Raw genomic sequence first — 23,729 nt, 5'->3', positions numbered from 1 at the left:
GAAGGGAAAGCTGCGCGGGGACTTTTCGTCCCAAGGTTTTTTTTCCTTGTGGTCCATCTATAACAGGAAGAGAGGGGGGAGGGGGCGAAGGGCAATCTAAATATAAAAGCTTCAAGTCTATCTCCACTCATCAATCCTTTCTCGTAATTACAATTCTATGTTAACAGAAAATAATGGGGTTAGTAAAATGTGTAGGAAAGAAGCTCAGTGGTCAATTTGATCTTGCAACCAAAGATTCTGGGTCTGGGTTCCAGCCTAGGAATGGGTGTTCTTTTGAGCGCTCCTTCATCAATTTCATTTAATCGTCAATTGCAGGCCCATAATCAGAATTTTATTTCAGATGGGGGGTTCATCCCTATCAGTAGCTGCCATCTAAAGAAGAAAAGTGTAGGGGAGGGGTAGAAGTGCTGAAGATGAATTTATCAGTATATTACAACTTATTATACAAGATGTTTAATCCTACTAAGGAAGTAAAATATTTAAATTAAATTAAATATTTGTAGGATTCAAGGGGGGCTTCAGCCCCCTGGCTACATGTCTGATCACTCGGTAGCTCAGTAAGTAGTGCAATATCAAGGTATGCCAGAGACTGTTCACGTCCTGGTAGAGCCTGAAATTTTTGCATAACCTGCATGTGCAGAATTACAAGGTGAGATGGAGGATTAGTCAGAACAGCACGGCTGTCCATTTACGTTATCCAACTACTTGCTTCACATCATCAGAAGGCAAGAATTCACACCAGATAAGAGTGAATAGAAATCAGACATCTTGCAGTTAAGTCAAGAAACATATTTTTCCTTCATTAAAGATGTATCCTTTTTATTTTTGTAAAAATTGATTGACCTCTTCAAACAAATGAGAACGAAATTGAAGAAAATATAACTACTTTTTATCAGCATGCAAACACTGCATACCAGGGTAAAGTCATGGAAATTTAAATCAAATATAAAAATGTAGTAGGTTTTAACCTTGCACTTGGTGTTGCAACAGCGGATAACCTCTCCCTTTTCACTAATGAAACAGAAAGAAGTGGTGGTAAGGGTGAATCTTAGCAGGCAGAGTAGATGTTCAGAAGAATTACATCTACTCTGCCTACTCTCATTGGCTCTTACCATAGCTATTTCCATTCTGGCTTTCCCATCGTGACATATAACATGGAAAGGGGAGGTTATTGGCTGTCTACAACAACAAGTGCAAGTATGACTGTAGAAAACTTTTTACATCACGTGCCGGCAACATACTTGTTAAAACACTAAAATCACACACAAACAGCACGATAAAAAACACTTCGGAGTTCTTCCAAGCTTTCGACTCCTTCACTGTCCTCTACCAGCCCTGAAGATGACTCCGTGAAGGAGTCGAAAGCTTGAAAGAACTCCGAAGTGTTTTTTATCGTGTTGTTTGTGTGTGTTGGATGATAAGGGTGCCACTCAATGACAACAGGATAAAATGGACTGCATTCTCATGTTTGATTTAAATTTCCATCACTTTTCAAAGACACCAATGACATTGATTTTCCATGAGTTTTACATCTTTACGCTTTTGCCTGACCAATTTACATTTCCCAGACTTTCCAAACTGGTATACACCTTGGTATAATTTCCACACAATATTTATATTCCCTTACCCCCACACCCCCTATACACCTTGTGGTGAATCGGGACTTGTATATCCCGTTTCGCCACATTCTTCGGCCCACCCTGTATAGAGGAATTAGACCGATGTGCGAGATTGTCAGTTCGCGGAGAAACTTCGTTTGTTTTCAAAGAAACTCGCATGGCGGCGACTGGACTGCCACCTAGCGAGCTTCTCGTAGTTCAAGTTTTTCCTTGTTGAGCGGACCAGTGTTCTCTCCGGGCCGATTCCGATAATAACAACTCCAGCAACGGTGTTCCACGACGTGATAGCAGGCTGGGTCAAAGTGGCGTGACTCAGCTCTTATCTTCCGATACACCTGAGAGCTTTGACTAGGACGTGGAATCCTTGCAACACGGAGTTAAGTATTATTACAAGAATGGTTTAGTTATCGGGTTTGTTTAATAGACTTTTTTTTTTTTTGAATCATTCATCTTTTTATTTAAAGTTCTTTTTTTTTTGGCGAAAACATTCTAACTTCATTTTTTTTTTTTAATAATTGCCCCGAGTCTAATTCCTCCAAGGTAAAATGTAGTCAAAAGAAGGATGCAAATGATAGTGGCAATCCCAAAAAAAAGAATCTATGACGTGGATCGTCATTGTAAAAAAAAAAAAGGAGTTGTAAAAATCTGTTAAAAAAAAAAGGGGGGATAATTGGTAACGGTTCTTTTTGGAGAGAAACGAGTTTTAAATGAAAATACATTGTTAATACCGTTGTAACTAATCAAATAACTGTGCCACTTGTTAAGCAAAAATAAAAGGTATTTGTTGAGAAATTATCTAAATTTACTTTCATGTAATTACCCAAAGCGCGGGGCGCTTTTTAAGATAAGTCCACCCCTCTTTCAACATAACTTCTTGTGTAGCATTTATTATATTTTCTTTTGGCAAAGGGTCATAAAAAGGGGGGGAGTCGTATTTTCTTTTTGATTGCTCATATACATGTCAGTTCGTCGGGAGTGGGACTAGACGAACCCGCTATAAAACTCCCGACCAGCTGGCGGTATATGGAAGATATTGGAGCGACGCATTACTTAACACCAAAAAAAAGGTAAAAACTGGGATTAGTAAAATTGACATGTGCCCATTTTGATGGTTACCTTTTGGTTTTCTCCCTACAGCACCGAAGCCACCCGAGGTTAAAAAAACTTAATATATATATATATTTGTAAATATATTCTTTTGTGGAGGGTGTGTTATTTCTTTGTTTTATAGGGAGATAGCCAGGCAAAAAAAGCACGTACTTCCAAAAAAAAAAAATAATGGCTTGTGACGGATTGTTCCAAACAACACCGAAAGCGAGCAAGACGTCACAAACTATATGGTAGCAGGCACGGCCACGTTTCCCGAGGTGCTTTCGCTCCAGTGTTGGACTTCCGCCTTTGACCAACTGCGTTTCGTTCTGTTAAACAGGTTTGCAGTGAAATTTTTTGGGGGAATTGACTTTATTAGTGATTTGTTGCTAACTTAATCTATTGCCTTGCCGAATTGCAGAATTTTCCTACACCCACTATATTTGAGTATTAATATATATTTTTTTTTCAGGGTTTAAAATTGTTTAAATTTCAGTTCAGATTCCCATTAATTCCTTAAAGTTTGACCTTCTGTAAATTTTTCATTATGTCACAACTTCGAGGAAATGTCCAATTGGACCCGTCCACTACACCTAAACGGGTGGATTATGTCAAGGTGCCTAAGGTCTTGTTTGTTAGCCCCGAAAGCGGAGGAGAACCTACAATGGACGGCAAAACGGAGCAATCTGTTTCTCAACCTTCTTCTTCATCAGATAAAGTTACCTTACGTAACCTTGATGCAGAAATTGATGAATTGCCTTCATGTGATGGGGAAAATGTTGATTTTTTGTTTGACTTTGTTTTACGTTTGCAATTACTTTTCAGTTTCAATATATATCCTGACCAACTTGTTCTCCGTAATGTTATTAGAAAAACTACTGGACTTTTGAAGACGCTTTGGCGTGAGGCACTTGCCGCCTCCGCCTCTTGGTTTGCTCTAAAATGTCACATATGGTCAACCCTGGTTCCATCAAATACTGTAGCTTTACTTATTAATTCTCATGTTTGCAGAGTGCAACACGCTACAGAATCATTATCTGCTTACGTTTCTTTGGTCATTGATTGTGCCAATGCCTTGAATTTAGTCTGGGAAGAAACACTTTTGATTGATGAAATTTTTCAAAATTTACACCCGAATACACGGGGTTTTCTTTTATTTCAAACCAAACCAAAGAATTTAGCTGAATTGCTCAAATTGGCACGGGATATTTCTCCCATGGAGCGAAAATTTTATAGCGCTCCGCCATCGGATGAAAGGAAAATGAATACAAATACACATAGGTTAATCGCGACGACTTCAAATCAATTGGCTTCAGGCACCAATTTTAGAGGTGGTAATTATAATGTAGGTGGTATGTCTAGGCGTAATGTTCAATGCCGTCGCTGTTCGAAATGGGGACATGTACAGGCTACTTGTAGAGTTCGTATGCCTAATGAACCACCCCAAAATGTTCGACGATAAGAGCAGTTTTGTTAACTTGTATGTCTTGCTCTGTAGAATCTTGTCATTTCTATCTGTTCAATATTGTTTTCCAGAGTGTATATTTTTTCTCTATCTGTTCTATATCTTTTCTTCCTTCTTCCCTTTTCTAATTAGTAATTTTGGTTATTTTCTTTTTTGCATGTACATTTCCTGGAGAACGTTGATTGTTAATAATGTGGCTTACCAACCGGTTGTCAGTGACCAGTGCCACTAGATTCTGCATGCTACGCTGCGCCTTCTGTTTTCCACCTGATTCTCGTCGCTGCTATGGATTTTTTTCTTCAGTACATCTGTACGCCCCTGATTCCTGGTATACTGCATGGATATTGCATGTTTGGATCTGGACTGGATTTTTGGATCTCCGCCTGGAACGGTATTTTGGTGTTCATGGATTGCACCAAACCGATGATTTTTTTGGGAATTCAGGTATGTCTGAAGGAACGCCTGTGGTTTTTATGTGTGAATTTTGGCTCGTACTCTCCTTGGAGTCACACAAGTGAATATTAGTGCTTCGATCGTGGTGGTGATCCACCTTCTCCTGTGTTTTTGGGCAGTGCTACTTATATAAATTTTTGCCCTGGTTATTGTATGAAGAATTTTCGCATCTTCGTCGTTGCGATCTTCAGTATGGTGTTTTGGAAAGTGTATTATTGTCTTGTTTCCTTCGACATGGTTTGGTCGAAGCTTGACTAGATTTCCAGCACCCTTTACGTTTTTCGTTTGAGCGTTGCTCTACGTTGTTTTGTTCGCAAGATGACGCTGGACTTCCATATTTATTTACCTTTGCTGCGGGATGCGCGAAGATGATGGAAAACCAGATCGACTGATAAATTATTCATCCTTCAATGGATTCACCATGGTGTGGAATTTTTGGGACTTGAATGCCGACCCTGTGGGTGTGTTTTGGTGGTCACCGCTGGATAGTTCTGAGATATCATTCATGCAGAAACTTTACGGTGCACTGGACACTTCTTTTCCTTTTCAGGTGGATCGAGCTACTTTGATGATAATATATATATATATATATATATATATATATATATATATATATATATATATATATATATATATATATATGTGAACCTAGGTATTTTTTGCCACAATTTGTTGTTCTCCTTTGGAGCTCTTACTTTTGTTATTGCTCCAGGACGATATTTTAATCAGAGTATATATTATGCATGTAATCTTTGTTACTATCATCATGTTTTCGTCCAAGTGTCAGTTTTCAGTCTCATTATGTGTTCGCAAGGCCCTTGCTTCATTTGCATTTATCATATTTATTGGCATATTTTTGTGCTCATTAGTTATATTTCTGCCTTGGTATTTTTTGGTCGCAACTACTTTATATTAATGGTTCCACTTATGCCTATTTTCATATTTATTGGATATATATTCCATTATTCCTTATATCTTGTTTCATATTAATTTTTTAATTGGGCTAATTGGGATATAACAAAATATTGGAAAAAAAAAAAAAACATCGAACAAAGAGTTTTTTGAAGATATATGCTATATGGCTATGGTTTATACGCCTTTTTTTGGCTTTGGTACAAGTGTAGGTATTGTTTGCTATTTGGTGCCTGAGTTTTTCTTTTTCGAAGGTGGGGGAGGTTGTGGTGAATCGGGACTTGTATATCCCGTTTCGCCACATTCTTCGGCCCACCCTGTATAGAGGAATTAGACCGATGCGCGAGATTGTCAGTTCGCGGAGAAACTTCGTTTGTTTTCAAAGAAACTCGCATGGCGGCGACTGGACTGCCACCTAGCGAGCTTCTCGTAGTTCAAGTTTTTCCTTGTTGAGCGGACCAGTGTTCTCTCCGGGCCGATTCCGATAATAACAACTCCAGCAACGGTGTTCCACGACGTGATAGCAGGCTGGGTCAAAGTGGCGTGACTCAGCTCTTATCTTCCGATACACCTGAGAGCTTTGACTAGGACGTGGAATCCTTGCAACACGGAGTTAAGTATTATTACAAGAATGGTTTAGTTATCGGGTTTGTTTAATAGACTTTTTTTTTTTTTGAATCATTCATCTTTTTATTTAAAGTTCTTTTTTTTTTGGCGAAAACATTCTAACTTCATTTTTTTTTTTTAATAATTGCCCCGAGTCTAATTCCTCCAAGGTAAAATGTAGTCAAAAGAAGGATGCAAATGATAGTGGCAATCCCAAAAAAAAGAATCTATGACGTGGATCGTCATTGTAAAAAAAAAAAAGGAGTTGTAAAAATCTGTTAAAAAAAAAAGGGGGGATAATTGGTAACGGTTCTTTTTGGAGAGAAACGAGTTTTAAATGAAAATACATTGTTAATACCGTTGTAACTAATCAAATAACTGTGCCACTTGTTAAGCAAAAATAAAAGGTATTTGTTGAGAAATTATCTAAATTTACTTTCATGTAATTACCCAAAGCGCGGGGCGCTTTTTAAGATAAGTCCACCCCTCTTTCAACATAACTTCTTGTGTAGCATTTATTATATTTTCTTTTGGCAAAGGGTCATAAAAAGGGGGGGAGTCGTATTTTCTTTTTGATTGCTCATATACATGTCAGTTCGTCGGGAGTGGGACTAGACGAACCCGCTATAAAACTCCCGACCAGCTGGCGGTATATGGAAGATATTGGAGCGACGCATTACTTAACACCAAAAAAAAGGTAAAAACTGGGATTAGTAAAATTGACATGTGCCCATTTTGATGGTTACCTTTTGGTTTTCTCCCTACAGCACCGAAGCCACCCGAGGTTAAAAAAACTTAATATATATATATATTTGTAAATATATTCTTTTGTGGAGGGTGTGTTATTTCTTTGTTTTATAGGGAGATAGCCAGGCAAAAAAAGCACGTACTTCCAAAAAAAAAAAATAATGGCTTGTGACGGATTGTTCCAAACAACACCGAAAGCGAGCAAGACGTCACAAACTATATGGTAGCAGGCACGGCCACGTTTCCCGAGGTGCTTTCGCTCCAGTGTTGGACTTCCGCCTTTGACCAACTGCGTTTCGTTCTGTTAAACAGGTTTGCAGTGAAATTTTTTGGGGGAATTGACTTTATTAGTGATTTGTTGCTAACTTAATCTATTGCCTTGCCGAATTGCAGAATTTTCCTACACCCACTATATTTGAGTATTAATATATATTTTTTTTTCAGGGTTTAAAATTGTTTAAATTTCAGTTCAGATTCCCATTAATTCCTTAAAGTTTGACCTTCTGTAAATTTTTCATTATGTCACAACTTCGAGGAAATGTCCAATTGGACCCGTCCACTACACCTAAACGGGTGGATTATGTCAAGGTGCCTAAGGTCTTGTTTGTTAGCCCCGAAAGCGGAGGAGAACCTACAATGGACGGCAAAACGGAGCAATCTGTTTCTCAACCTTCTTCTTCATCAGATAAAGTTACCTTACGTAACCTTGATGCAGAAATTGATGAATTGCCTTCATGTGATGGGGAAAATGTTGATTTTTTGTTTGACTTTGTTTTACGTTTGCAATTACTTTTCAGTTTCAATATATATCCTGACCAACTTGTTCTCCGTAATGTTATTAGAAAAACTACTGGACTTTTGAAGACGCTTTGGCGTGAGGCACTTGCCGCCTCCGCCTCTTGGTTTGCTCTAAAATGTCACATATGGTCAACCCTGGTTCCATCAAATACTGTAGCTTTACTTATTAATTCTCATGTTTGCAGAGTGCAACACGCTACAGAATCATTATCTGCTTACGTTTCTTTGGTCATTGATTGTGCCAATGCCTTGAATTTAGTCTGGGAAGAAACACTTTTGATTGATGAAATTTTTCAAAATTTACACCCGAATACACGGGGTTTTCTTTTATTTCAAACCAAACCAAAGAATTTAGCTGAATTGCTCAAATTGGCACGGGATATTTCTCCCATGGAGCGAAAATTTTATAGCGCTCCGCCATCGGATGAAAGGAAAATGAATACAAATACACATAGGTTAATCGCGACGACTTCAAATCAATTGGCTTCAGGCACCAATTTTAGAGGTGGTAATTATAATGTAGGTGGTATGTCTAGGCGTAATGTTCAATGCCGTCGCTGTTCGAAATGGGGACATGTACAGGCTACTTGTAGAGTTCGTATGCCTAATGAACCACCCCAAAATGTTCGACGATAAGAGCAGTTTTGTTAACTTGTATGTCTTGCTCTGTAGAATCTTGTCATTTCTATCTGTTCAATATTGTTTTCCAGAGTGTATATTTTTTCTCTATCTGTTCTATATCTTTTCTTCCTTCTTCCCTTTTCTAATTAGTAATTTTGGTTATTTTCTTTTTTGCATGTACATTTCCTGGAGAACGTTGATTGTTAATAATGTGGCTTACCAACCGGTTGTCAGTGACCAGTGCCACTAGATTCTGCATGCTACGCTGCGCCTTCTGTTTTCCACCTGATTCTCGTCGCTGCTATGGATTTTTTTCTTCAGTACATCTGTACGCCCCTGATTCCTGGTATACTGCATGGATATTGCATGTTTGGATCTGGACTGGATTTTTGGATCTCCGCCTGGAACGGTATTTTGGTGTTCATGGATTGCACCAAACCGATGATTTTTTTGGGAATTCAGGTATGTCTGAAGGAACGCCTGTGGTTTTTATGTGTGAATTTTGGCTCGTACTCTCCTTGGAGTCACACAAGTGAATATTAGTGCTTCGATCGTGGTGGTGATCCACCTTCTCCTGTGTTTTTGGGCAGTGCTACTTATATAAATTTTTGCCCTGGTTATTGTATGAAGAATTTTCGCATCTTCGTCGTTGCGATCTTCAGTATGGTGTTTTGGAAAGTGTATTATTGTCTTGTTTCCTTCGACATGGTTTGGTCGAAGCTTGACTAGATTTCCAGCACCCTTTACGTTTTTCGTTTGAGCGTTGCTCTACGTTGTTTTGTTCGCAAGATGACGCTGGACTTCCATATTTATTTACCTTTGCTGCGGGATGCGCGAAGATGATGGAAAACCAGATCGACTGATAAATTATTCATCCTTCAATGGATTCACCATGGTGTGGAATTTTTGGGACTTGAATGCCGACCCTGTGGGTGTGTTTTGGTGGTCACCGCTGGATAGTTCTGAGATATCATTCATGCAGAAACTTTACGGTGCACTGGACACTTCTTTTCCTTTTCAGGTGGATCGAGCTACTTTGATGATATTATATATATATATATATATATATATATATATATATATATATGTGAACCTAGGTATTTTTTGCCACAATTTGTTGTTCTCCTTTGGAGCTCTTACTTTTGTTATTGCTCCAGGACGATATTTTAATCAGAGTATATATTATGCATGTAATCTTTGTTACTATCATCATGTTTTCGTCCAAGTGTCAGTTTTCAGTCTCATTATGTGTTCGCAAGGCCCTTGCTTCATTTGCATTTATCATATTTATTGGCATATTTTTGTGCTCATTAGTTATATTTCTGCCTTGGTATTTTTTGGTCGCAACTACTTTATATTAATGGTTCCACTTATGCCTATTTTCATATTTATTGGATATATATTCCATTATTCCTTATATCTTGTTTCATATTAATTTTTTAATTGGGCTAATTGGGATATAACAAAATATTGGAAAAAAAAAAAAAAACATCGAACAAAGAGTTTTTTGAAGATATATGCTATATGGCTATGGTTTATACGCCTTTTTTTGGCTTTGGTACAAGTGTAGGTATTGTTTGCTATTTGGTGCCTGAGTTTTTCTTTTTCGAAGGTGGGGGAGGTTGTGGTGAATCGGGACTTGTATATCCCGTTTCGCCACATTCTTCGGCCCACCCTGTATAGAGGAATTAGACCGATGCGCGAGATTGTCAGTTCGCGGAGAAACTTCGTTTGTTTTCAAAGAAACTCGCATGGCGGCGACTGGACTGCCACCTAGCGAGCTTCTCGTAGTTCAAGTTTTTCCTTGTTGAGCGGACCAGTGTTCTCTCCGGGCCGATTCCGATAATAACAACTCCAGCAACGGTGTTCCACGACGTGACAGCAGGCTGGGTCAAAGTGGCGTGACTCAGCTCTTATCTTCCGATACACCTGAGAGCTTTGACTAGGACGTGGAAACCTTGCAACACGGAGTTAAGTATTATTACAAGAATGGTTTAGTTATCGGGTTTGTTTAATAGACTTTTTTTTTTTTTGAATCATTCATCTTTTTATTTAAAGTTCTTTTTTTTTTGGCGAAAACATTCTAACTTCATTTTTTTTTTTTTAATAATTGCCCCGAGTCTAATTCCTCCAAGGTAAAATGTAGTCAAAAGAAGGATGCAAATGATAGTGGCAATCCCAAAAAAAAGAATCTATGACGTGGATCGTCATTGTAAAAAAAAAAAAAGGAGTTGTAAAAATCTGTTAAAAAAAAAAGGGGGGGATAATTGGTAACGGTTCTTTTTGGAGAGAAACGAGTTTTAAATGAAAATACATTGTTAATACCGTTGTAACTAATCAAATAACTGTGCCACTTGTTAAGCAAAAATAAAAGGTATTTGTTGAGAAATTATCTAAATTTACTTTCATGTAATTACGCAAAGCGCGGGGCGCTTTTTAAGATAAGTCCACCCCTCTTTCAACATAACTTCTTGTGTAGCATTTATTATATTTTCTTTTGGCAAAGGGTCATAAAAAGGGGGGGAGTCGTATTTTCTTTTTGATTGCTCATATACATGTCAGTTCGTCGGGAGTGGGACTAGACGAACCCGCTATAAAACTCCCGACCAGCTGGCGGTATATGGAAGATATTGGAGCGACGCATTACTTAACACCAAAAAAAAAGGTAAAAACTGGGATTAGTAAAATTGACATGTGCCCATTTTGATGGTTACCTTTTGGTTTTCTCCCTACAGCACCGAAGCCACCCGAGGTTAAAAAAACTTAATATATATATATATTTGTAAATATATTCTTTTGTGGAGGGTGTGTTATTTCTTTGTTTTATAGGGAGATAGCCAGGCAAAAAAAGCACGTACTTCCAAAAAAAATAAATAATGGCTTGTGACGGATTGTTCCAAACAACACCGAAAGCGAGCAAGACGTCACAACCTTCATGGTGTAGTGCTAAGCACAGGGGAACACTTTACCTTTACCTTTTTATTTATATTTCAAATTTCTATGAGTTATATTGAGATTAATGAAAAACTGATGAGACACCAATTAAAGATCATATACAAACAAAAAAAAAAAATGAAATTGGTTGAAAAATATCTGAGAAGTACTAGATTCTCAAAAAGTCAAGAAGACATGTGACCAATTATTTTGCACACTACAACCCCCTTTATATAATCTCTCTCTTACAATTCCGTAAAACCAAATCTGAGGACACAGTTCAGTACACATGTAACTTGAGCTACCTCCATGATTACATATAGAGATTTATTTTGCATCAGTAACTATACAAGATTGGCAAACTTAAATTTGTATTTTAGGCATTTTATGTCCTATTCTGCCTCTATGATCACTGTAAAAATTATAATTCATGGAAACAATTGAAATAGCACACATCATAAAAATATATTCAGATTATCCAATATTCACAACTGAAATTCTTCGACAGTTCAACATGCTTACAGAGGCCAGCAAAGCTCTGCTCTGAATGAAGAATAATTTACTACAATTTCCACTGTAAAGTAAATTTAAAGAAAATCAAATTGTTTCTTTTTGTTAAATTGTAAACTTACATTGTAATTATTGATGTAATGCTGTTCATTCTTCTTGTCCTGTACTGCCATTGGTTTCTTAAAATTCCTACAAAATAAATGTAACAGAAGGAATTATTTTGCAAATAGGTAAACACATATAACATTTTCTAAATTATCAAATATTATATATTTCCTCCCATTCATGCATATTCACAAGCTCTGAATTGAAATAAATGGTATGGCCTGAAACCAAAAAATACCACTTAATATGTATTCGCCTTCTCAGCAGGCTCCTCGAGGCTCCTTATCTTTGCCTGACTGATAATGCTGACAAGAACACAGACAAATTCTAGAAAACTTCATTCTTAAGTGTGGAGAAACCTGCAGAGACTGCCAAAGTATACACCTGAATCTTCCAGTGTGTGGTGCATGCAATGTTTGAACATGTGTTTGAATTTCTTTGGCAATACTAAATAATGCTGTACGTTTAACTTGAATAATGGAAGTAAGTAAATGTGCCGATGGTTACTGGTACAGCTGATAGAAGTGGATATTTTCTCGGCATTGCGAAAAAGGTTGAACATATGTTATATCCATGTTAGATTACGTCACCTCAACCAGGAAGTTGAACGAGGAAATACAGCACACCAAGAGGTTGTTTCACTTCCCAGTTTTAACATGATTTTGAAGCAATGTGTCAACTACAAATTTTACACAATGGATTTTATGAAGGTATGTAAAACATGTGAGGTATTTATGTGAACTAATAATCATTATTCTGCAACCAGTGAATTGAGAATTGTGTTGTGGAAACTTGTGCTACGTTGATTTATTCATTACTACGATAGGTAAAAAGATAATACCTTGAACATAAATTGCCTTACATTGGTGCTACATTATTATCATTCTAAACTTATCTGAAATTAATTATTTTTATTGAAACAACGATGTTTGTAACTTTACCAAAATCATCAAATTACATGAAGGCTAGTGATGTAATACATTTTGAAGAGAAGTAACATGATTACGCGAGGCAAGTTTTGCGAGGTTGATATCCCCCATTTTCAAACCAAACCAAGTTTGCGTAAATTAAAAATGATCAATTTTCCTTGTTATATAAATCCCTTGAGCATCTAAGTAATTGTACACAGCAGATATTAGTTTTATGATTACGTGCATGTTTATGAAATTTTAGTGCAAGAGTTTTATTCAATTTTTGAAAGCAGTTCTTGATTGCATTTGTTAACGCACAATTTGCAGTGCTTATTTTGAAAAATCATGTACAAATCATGTACAAATATATTTATGTAATCTGAGAATGATTACATAAAAGAAACTCAATGCACATGTTAAAACCAAGAATAAGCAATTGTACAAACCATATTTATAAGAATGGAAAGAAGAATGTAATTATTGATGCTCGTGATTTCAACTTCTGATTTAACTACGAATATATAGCTTGGTTCACCTTACATAAGATATTTTACTTTCAGTATTGCTAGATCACAGTAGTTTTTCGTAATTCCTTAATGGTGGATTTATTGGGTTTGCAAGAATGTAGTTTATTTTTATGTCTCACGTGGTTGTTTATGGGAAAATTAATTCTATTGCCTTTCAGCTAATAATCCCATGACAAATATAAATGTAATTGTGGTTCCTCGTTGGAAATATTTATCACGGTAATCTATCCTCTGTAAATGTGTTAGCCCAGCACTAGCTTTCAGCCTTCCTATAAGTACGCCGAGGAACGACGTTACAGCTACAAAGAAGAATATCTATAAATATCTTATAATTTAGAGCAATATCCTGCCATTTTGTTACACTTTTTTTATGGATATAAACATATAATCTCCATGCACTACCTTTTTTTAAAAAGTAAATGCCTAAATATGCAGCTTCTATCACATTGCAGTCATCTGGTAACATACATTTTATAACAGATATCGTCATATGGCTGGTTTATCTTACCTTACCTACACACAGGTGGGATGATTAACGGTGATTTAAACACGTCCAGGTACCCTGAATACAAGTAATTCAGAGAATTCACGAAAGATGGAGTAAAAGTGCTGTTAAATTAATCACTGCTCACGTTAATATGAAAAAATGAATGTTGGAAGGCTCCAATCGGAATTTTAAGAATTAAACTATAAATTCTCGAGTTAATGTCTCGTGTAGATATCGATCTTATGATAAAATCCATTTTGATTCATATTTAAGCTTTCTGGTAGCACTTTTGGACATTATGTTATAATATCCTTTATTTTTATAATAAATAACCGTGAAAGGTTTGATGTCGCCTTATGCACAGGGACATTTCGGGCTGACAGCGATTTTATGGGGTCTTGCAATTTGTGCACTTAACATTAAAAATTAACTCATACAGCACGTTATTCTACATATTTCACATAAATAAATAACTAATAATATTTAAGTCTTTATTATAATAAGATCTTTGATACATACACATATATATTCATGCTCAATAATATGTTCAGAAATATTGTTTTTGTTAATGCGGAAAAACGTGTTGTAAAATAGAGGTGTTGCAACTTGGAGGGAAATTTTGGTCGGTAGATGATGGACGGTGGTTGATGTGCGAAAGATTGACAGATAGAAGAAATAATCTTCGAATTATTTACATACACGACAAGTCGAGGGCTATGTCGTAGTGAATCAAAAGGATGAAAGGTTGGAGATCTGCTGGACTTACACGTAAAATATGATGTGTCAGTAGGACATTGGTATAACTAAAGAAACAAGGTAGGGGGTACGATCCATGTGGTCCTAGCCAATCGGCAAGGAGGTAAGCCGTTATTCGTTATAATTAATACATGAGCTCATGTCTACGTACTTTATCGGCAGATCTGCCTAATATACATCCGTATTTAATAGCATGCTTATGTGTGTTGCGAGTGGTAAAAGCATAAGGCGGACGACGCTTTGCCACTAAAAAATTGAATTCTCTTGTGAAATTAGTATAATGCAAAGGTAATCTTTCAGCAGAGGTGGAACTTAGAATGATGTAAATTATAAAGGTTTGCATAGGGTTACCAGATCGCTGTAAGGGAAATGTAGGACATGCTGTCCCAAAATGTAGGACATTAAGGCAAAATGTAGGACACAACACATTCTTAATAAATAATACATATTTCTATAGAACACGTTAGAAAGTAGTTGAAAAATGACACTTTTCAGTTTAAAGAAAATGACAATTTTTATCAAAATTTCATTTTAAGTCAAACAATAATTATGTTAGTTGAAATTATAGGGACCAGTACCAAATATTTTACAGAGTTTATGAGAAAATAATTTCTCTCGTGAGTCTGTTGTGCTGATGGTAATGAAAGTACTCACTCAACATTTGAATTATCACCTGTAATGGCAAACAAATATTCAGCAATTACAGCAATTTGAAATGGTTCCAAAAGTTTCATTTTGGATAGTTTTTAGTTCAATACCAGGGTGTCTACCAAAACAACAAACCCAAAATTCTTGACTTTATCTGGAGTTTTCTTGACTTCTTCCTGTTTTTTTTAACGTTTGTTTATTGCACCCCTACTTAAGTAAAGTTGGAAATTAGTATTTAAGAAAACAAATATTTATCTAATGAAATACCCATACCAAAGGGCCAGTTAAGATGAAAACTGAAACTGTATTTAAGAACAGAATTAATTAGATTAATTAGATCTGCTTTATCTATTAATCCATCCTGAACTCTGTTTGGCAGACAAGCGAGACTTTGGTGTCTGGACTCACAGCCAGTATAATCTTATGTGGGACTTGTATCGGTTGTTCGTATATGTGTGTGACTGTCCCTTCATCCATGTTATCTTACCACCATTCATCCTCATCTTCGCGATTAGCCAAAAGGACAGAAAAACGTGAAGTAAAATAAACGAAATCAACCAATCAATAGCAAAAATTCGTGACCACAAGAAAAATGTTTTGCCATTTTATTGACTTCTTGACCTACTTATTGATGTCTTTACTTTTTCTTGACTTCCATGACTTTATTGACTGGCAGACACCCTGAATAGCTTTGTTCTCTCAATGATTGAATCAAAATAAATTTCACCATTGAGTTTGGAAGCGCAATCCATAGACTTGTAACTTGCACGATTTTTTTCTGTTACGTATTTTCCTAATTAATATTATGTGACACTCAAAATGTAGGACATTTATGATATTTTTTTCAAATTCCTCCCGGACGCCGGACATAAAGCTAAAATGTAGGACATGTCCGGGAAAAACCGGACCTCTGGTAACCCTAGGTTTGCATCAAGTCAGTTATTGATATAGACAATTATCAAAATTTATTTTGATTTTCGAAGTTGCTTGTCCATTGATGGGCATGTTTGTAGCGTACAAAGACATTATGTATAATCAGCTGTGCTGCTTATAAATCCATAAAAGGATTGTGTTATACCTTTGACAATTGGGTATATTTAAATGTTCCGTTATTTCCTAAGTAGAAATATGTCACTTTGAGGCGGTGTTGCCCAATGTATACACAATTTCATATTGTCAGCATATGCATTTTTAAAGTAATCATCAGCTGTTAATGCTAAGACAAACAACTGTTTTTGTTTGTTTGAAGTAGTATCAGAAGTCGCATGTTGCTCATAAGAGACAGTCATGTAAAATTTAACATCGGCAACCAATAAATAAGTCCTATAGATCATGAATTCTTTTTCACTTGGAATTTACATTTCAATTATTCTAAATTCAGTGCATGAATCCATGTTCTACTATATGTGTATTCTCTTTCAGCAGGGAGGAATTTGGGTGTGCTTTTGATGTATCCAGCATTATCATTTGTTTTAAGCAAACTCACCAAGTGGTTGGAGATGATAGTGAGATATTTCTCATCTACGCTTATCACAGATCTTAGACAGTATTAAGGTTTGGGTTCTGTTGGGTTTTATGAACAATTAAATTCATCCACGTTTCTGAGAAACAAGGATATTCAAGGACGAAATTGAGTTATCAAGTATGAAGTGCAAGTTTGGGAGTTAGGGTAATAGTTGACACTCCAGAAGGATATAGAAATACATTGAAGTATTATTGAAATTTGAACCTGAATATACATAGGGAACTTCAGAATTTGTGAAGCAGTAACAATTTATTCTTTAGACGAATGGTAGTTTCTTAAGCACCTAGGTTTGTGCATATATATAGTGGGTTATAATAATTTATTTCTTTGGAGTTTGAAACTTCCCTCTCAGCAGTACTTCTATCAGCACCTTCAGCGTACCGTTTGTGACACACGTGAGCCATCTGGAAAATACAAGATTGAAGTGGTAGTAACGTTGATGTCAAGGGAATATTTTTCGGGTGCTCTCGTGACGTGATTGTGTGCAGGTAACCCTCACCTCTGACGTACCGTCATAATTTGTATAGGAGGTCAATGAACCATTCAGGTTCTTTAAGGACCATTTGGAAAGTTATATCAAAGATCCCTACTGGATATTAATTTAAAAACTCACCTGTACACTTGTACATCTGTCAGATCAATTTGTTGGTTGAGATAATCAGACAAAATGAAGGGAAACACTGGATACTGCATCAAGTCATTAAATGATCGCCCGGCCATTTTGTTCAGCTGAGTGATATATTCAAAATTTGTGATAAATCCCTCTCGCCACATCTGGAGAACTTCTGCTAAGTTATCACTCTCGACTACATTGGGAAGGTGGCACTGCAGCAGCTCAGACACAAACGTGTCCCTCTCCTGGAGAAAAACAGCATGTTGAGAAAATCTGGATTATAAACTTTATGGAGCATCATGTTATTGCACCAGGATGTAAATGCAGTAAAAAACACAATGAAATACAAACAACATTAATTATGTGAGTTGTCCCAAAACTTCTCTATGTAATTTCATGTAACTGTTCATAGAAAATGAAAATTTATAAAGAATGCATGAAACAGTGACATGTAAGGAAAGCCTTACCATAAGATTGGATTACTAACACCTTTCTAGCTTTCAGTGTAATTTAACGCCCTCATTCTTTTTTTAAAAAAAAATGTAATCAACTTTTCCAGGTTATTCTGATGAGGTAGGAAGGCTAAATGCATGTAAAATGATTTGTATGTATGATACACAATTGCAATGATTTATATTTCTGGGTTGAGATTTTTTCTCAAGCACCCAATAGTTTGCACAGACCATGCCAGATAATGTACGAAATAGAGAGCTCTTGCCTCACTATGATATCACCAGCAAGTACTAGACCAGGAAAAATGATCGGTATACACCTGAAGCCAAGGCAGTACCCCGTATAACCAATGATGTTTGATTGTCTGTTAATCACAGAATACAATAATGATGCAGAGGTATTTGTCGCACTGTGATAAGGTATTTTGAATTGCTTGTTCCATTTGATATTTCGGTCTGTATATTTTGCACATACACTGGAACCCCGATTTTACGTTACCCAGTTTTACATTTTCTCACATTCTAGTACTTTCAATCTTCATGCTCAAAATAGAGCAAAATGCTACAAAATTTTCTCAAATCTTACATTTCAAGTTTCTTCTTTTGGTTCCCTGAAAAACCTCAAATTGAGGTTCCACTGTATCGGCACGGACTTATTATTTAGATTGTAATTGCACGAGAAGTTTCCTTCCATGTACGAGTTGTGGGTTGACAAGAGCTGGTTTTAGGCTCTGTAATAAGGGATGACCTTGCACGTGGCAATAACACCTGACAATCGTTCCATTACTAGTGCCATATGCTCAAGCGTAGTACAAACAATTATGAGCAAGCAAAAGTGGTCCCATGTAGGACTCTAGTAACAACCCTATCGCAACAACAAAGAAAATCATGTTGTTACAATGCAGAAATGTGTGGAACCTCAATTTTACATTCTACCTTCCTGGTATCATTGCAACATTATTTGTTCCTCTGTTACAGTCCCCTGAAAAATGTATATTGGAAAATCATAAGACCAACTTCTGCATGTGCAAGCTTACAGGTTTTGTTGTTACTAGGAGTTTGAATGTCTGAATTGACCATATCCATTATTCAAATCAAAATGTTAAGAAAATATTAATATAAGGTAACTCTCAAATTAATTAATTAATATGTACGCCGGGTACAATCCACTTAACCACTCTTAACGTCTATGCAGCCTGCTGATTGATACTCTCTTGTCTCTGGTGAGGATGGTCCTGGGTTCAATTCCTAGTGATAAATTAAACTTTCACGAGGACAGTTGGAGAGCTACTTACAAAGAAGTAGGAAACTCTGATCTAGAAAGCCACGTAAACTAATGTAGGATACTATGATGTAGAAAGCATTTGTCAGCTAACAAAAATGGCTTGTGGGCTCTCAAATGGTTGTTGAGCGACGAGAGTTATGACTCCGACTCACTAGAAAAATTACTGTACACCTTAGTGATCCCCAAAAGACATCTGCCATGAGTAATGTGGCTGCTATTCTTCACTCTCAAGCAGCAACAAAACAGTAAAACTACACAAACCTTAAATGATGGAAAGGCAAGCAAATATGTCTTGCCATTCAGAAGAAAAATTTCGGCAGCTCTGTCTTGCAACTGGAACCTTCTCTTATTGATTTCCTTTACATTTTCAAACTGCCAAGCTGTTGATGAGACATCCAGAGTGCCTGATGTTTCCTGAAATAGGAATTTCTTTTAATGTAGCTGATGTGATCAATAACATGCCAGAAAAAAAATGTTAAAAAGTCGCAAAAAATAAATGCTAGCTCCTTGAAAAAAAAAATTATTATTTCCATGGAGAACAACAGGTTGAAATAAAGGTCAGCTTTTTCCAATTAACAAGCATTCAAACATTAATTAAACATTAACAAACTAAATATACTTGTAAAATCCTCATATAACAGCAGGCTTCCCATGCGAACTCCAAATGTATTTTCCCTGAGTTTTGCAGAATCCTCAATTTATTATTTCCATACTCATTGCACAGTACATTACTATTTTAAATTTATTTTACAATAACCTCCTCCATTTCCCTCGTAGCTATACCATCATCATCTTCTATATTATTATTATTATTATTATTATTATTATTATTAGAGATGGGCCAGATTAATCATTACTCTAGAAGTTTTGACTGATATAGGCATATTGGTGTCTTGCTAATATTACTGATAATTTTATCAATCCACTATATTTACCAATAGTTTGAAAATTAGTGCCATATTCTGACATTTTGTTATTTTTTTATGAATAAAAACATATAATCCACATGTAATGGTTTTGTAAAGTAAATATTTAAATACACAGTTTGTTTTTCAAAGGCAAAACCCATTGCAATCACTTACGTTACATACATTAGGAAGCAAATTAAGTATTCACATTCTTCATGCAACATTTGTAATTTTATATTCTATTAGTAGAATATTGGTTATCTGTATCAGTAAATATTGTATCAGTAGTATAATGGTATTGACAAAATTTCACATCAGTTCACTTTTTGATACCAATAAAAACTGATTCAAGAAAAAAAAGATATCTCTCTGCAGATAATTAATATTAGAAGTACAATATAAAAATATATATACTGTAATGTGGGGCTATTCTCAACGCATTGCAGTAAATGTCGTTGAATTGTAGTGGTACCTGATAGCAGTGTAAAGTTAAAAAAAAAAATAGTTCTGTAGTTCATGATGCCACCTTCGACGTACCATAAGTTGTTAGACTCATGTGTTGTTTGTTGGTCCAGAAAAAATTCTCAAACCTCTGTGCAGAATTACACTCATTTGGGGGCTATTCTGAACACAAGCACACTTTGTATGTATGCTCTGTTGTACTTCACTTAGGGACTATTCGGAACATTCCATCTTAATGAAGGAGCTATTCTGAACATGTTCTGCATGTTTGCCTGCATGTTTGGCAGTTGGAGAAAGCTAAAGAGGGAAAGCACAGTGTTGAGGAACTTTGGAAAAGAACAGGGCATTTGTCAATGGAAACTTTTATTGTAAAACCACAAAATGTTTGAAGACAAGTCTGAACAAACATGTAATGAAAAAAAAACATTACAAGTAAATGGGTTTGTTTAGGCATAAAAACACTGAAATAAAGGACAATATGACTCTTAAACAGAAATTTTAATCTTCTATATTTATCAATGTATAAGTATTTGTTAACAGAAAAAGATGTTTTAGAACCTTTTGGATTATTTACCGAATTCAATTTATGTTAATACTGCATATTATAATGTTAATTAAGAAATATTTTGTCTTTATAACTTGCTAGACAAGGGTTCGAGAGTACAGAAATCGGGTATAAATATGGCACAATTTCATTGCAAAAGAGTGGTTTCTTGGTATCCGCTCCTGTGTGGGTCTCTTATCAGGCACTCAAGATGGTGGACAGTACTGGGAGCGTGTTTCTTCGCTCTGCAAATTGTGGTTTTATTTTCTTGGTGTTGTGCTTCATTTGTGTTTCTCAATACCACGTACGTGTGAATCAGAACTCTGAAGTAACTATGGTCAATAGAGGCTCATTATTGGAAACGTGGAAAATAGGAAATAGGAACTTTCTTTTTCCCGCCGCTGGAACTTCTTCTGGCCTGACCACAGCCATGATGGGACTACGGACGTGCAAGGACCGAGAGGTAAGCGATCCACTCTCGGTTACTTTCACCTCTTGTGCTTCGTGCTCTTGTGCGGTGACATCCATGTCAACCCGGGACCCTCCCAAAGAAATAATACTGTTTTTTCCGTGTATTACCAGAACGTGCAAAGTATAAAAAACAAACTTTCTGACTATGAGATTCACTTAAGCGAGCTACTGCAATGACTGCTTAGTTTTCACCGAAACGTGGCTAAATGACAGGGTGATGGATAGTGAATTTCCATTTTTAAAACATTTCAATGTATTTATGAATGACCGTGCAAGTCGTCGTGGTGGAGGAGTGATGATCTGCGTTAATGTTAAATGGAACTGTAAAATATGAAGTGACCTAATCAAGGACTGTGAAATTATTTGGATAGAACTCAATTTTCAAAAAAACAAAAAACTGCTCCTTGGATCGTATTATCGTCCACAAAAGAACTCTCCTATTTCCATCCTCGAAGCCTGCAGGGATTCGGTATTAGCAGCAATGACAAGTGGTGATATTATGCTATTTGGTGATTTCAATCTGTCCATCAATTGGGAAAGCCCAAATACGGGAACTATAAACTGCCAAAATGATCAGTGGTTTATTGATACGTTCATTCATGGAATAGGGTTAAACCAGTTCAACTTGCATAAAACACGTGGTGACAGCAACCTTGACTATGTACTGGCAATGGTGCCTAATATGCAGGTAACTACAGGAAAAAATCTTCTAACCTCTGACCATGACTCACTCGAAACCTACCTTCCTACCATGAAGCAAGACAAGGAACCCGTCAAGCAGAACCAACTCCCCCACCACCTATGGCGAAAAGCTCCGTGGAATGTCATCCAGCATGCGATCAATGCCTACCCTTGGTTTTTGTTGATGGAAGAGGAAGTGAATGAAGCCATTGAGAACTTTGTTGAAATTCTGCATGCCACGATAAAGGACTTTGTGCCGACTGCGAGACCGAGATCTACCAAATACCCAGTCTGGTTCGACAGAGAAGTTCTCTTTGTGTTAAAAAAAACACCAAAAAAACAGGCTTGGTACCTATGGAAGCAGCACCCTAATGTTCACACTCACGGTATCTATTGTGACATCAGACGTCATTCAAAATACCTACTCAGAAAAAAATATAGTGAACATATAAATAACATAACAACCGAATGTACTACAAACCCTAAGAGATTCTTCACATTACTAAATTCAAGAAAACAAAGCCCACGAATACCTAAAGAAATTGTTTATAATACTGATATTGCTAGTGGAGAAGAAAGAGCCGAATTTTTCAATATTTTTTTTCATCAGAACTTCTCACCTCCCTCAGTTTCTGACCCTCTCCCCCACTTAAATGCTGTCTGTCCTCACACACTATCTTCAATCAAAACATCCCCCGAGGAAGTAAAATACCTTCTCGCTTCATTGCCCCTCCACCGGTCCCTAGGTCCAGATGAAATCCCTACAATATTCCTTCGTAAAACTGCTGACTCCTTGGATCTTCCCCTGTCTGCCTTACTCAACAAATGTTTCTCTAAGGGTGTGTTTCCGAAAAACTTCAAACAGGCCAACATTGTGCCCATTCACAAAACTGGAGATAAAAAATGTGTAAAATCCTATAGACCAATCTCACTTCTATCGCCACTATCAATTATTTGTGAAAAATCATCAAAAAGAGGTTACTTCAGTTTACGTCACCGTATATCAACACAGCACAACATGGTTCTCTTCCAGGCAGCTCTTGCCTAACAAATCTTTCCGTCTTACTTTCGCATGCTCCCAGAGCTATTGATAATAACTCCCAACTTGACACTATATATTTGGACATTTCGAAAGCGTTTGACAAAATTAATCATAAATTTCTTCTTCATAAATGATCATCCAGATTTAACATCCATGGCAAATTTCTCTCTTTACTCCAGGAATACCTCCATGAGCGTGAACAACGTGTTGTTCTTTCAGGTACCTCTTTTTGCTTTCTTCCCGTTTTGTCTGGAGTTCCCCAGGGGAGTGTCTTAGGGCCGCTCCTATTCCTTCTGTACATGGATGACCTCCCTGAAAAACTGTCCTCCCTCCCTATCAATATACTTTTGTTTGCGGATGACTGTAAACTCTTTAAGGAGATCTCATCGCATCATGACATGATGATTCTTCAAAATGCTCTCACAGAACATGTTAAGTGGTGTCGTCAGTGGAATTTAGAACTAAACCCTCAGAAATGCTCTTTCCTTGCTTATTCCCTAAAAAAGAACAGTGGTGTCTACTTATTTTATTGAAAACAATCCAATCCAAAAAGTTTCC

General features: G+C 36.6%; 1 protein-coding gene across 3 annotated transcripts in view; it reads right to left on the bottom strand.

Moving 5' to 3' along the window:
- Nucleotides 1-23,729, bottom strand: part of mv (lysosomal-trafficking regulator mauve) — a 488,369-nt gene that overhangs the window by 63,415 nt on the left and 401,225 nt on the right. For all 3 annotated transcript variants that reach the window (XM_083122737.1, XM_083122738.1, XM_083122739.1), the window contains exons 32-34: nucleotides 19,325-19,477; nucleotides 17,327-17,571; nucleotides 11,877-11,943 (exon numbers count right to left, since the gene is read on the bottom strand). In XM_083122737.1, coding sequence (XP_082978863.1) covers nucleotides 11,877-11,943; nucleotides 17,327-17,571; nucleotides 19,325-19,477 — 465 coding nt within the window. The remainder of the gene's footprint in view (nucleotides 1-11,876; nucleotides 11,944-17,326; nucleotides 17,572-19,324; nucleotides 19,478-23,729) is intronic.

This window comes from Lepisma saccharinum, chromosome 5, assembly GCF_977018435.1.
Source record: "Lepisma saccharinum chromosome 5, izLepSacc3.1, whole genome shotgun sequence".
In the NCBI taxonomy this organism is placed as follows: Eukaryota; Metazoa; Arthropoda; class Insecta; order Zygentoma; family Lepismatidae; genus Lepisma; species Lepisma saccharinum.
Note: the sequence above shows the minus strand (reverse complement) of the source record. Positions and strands in the feature narration are given on the sequence as shown.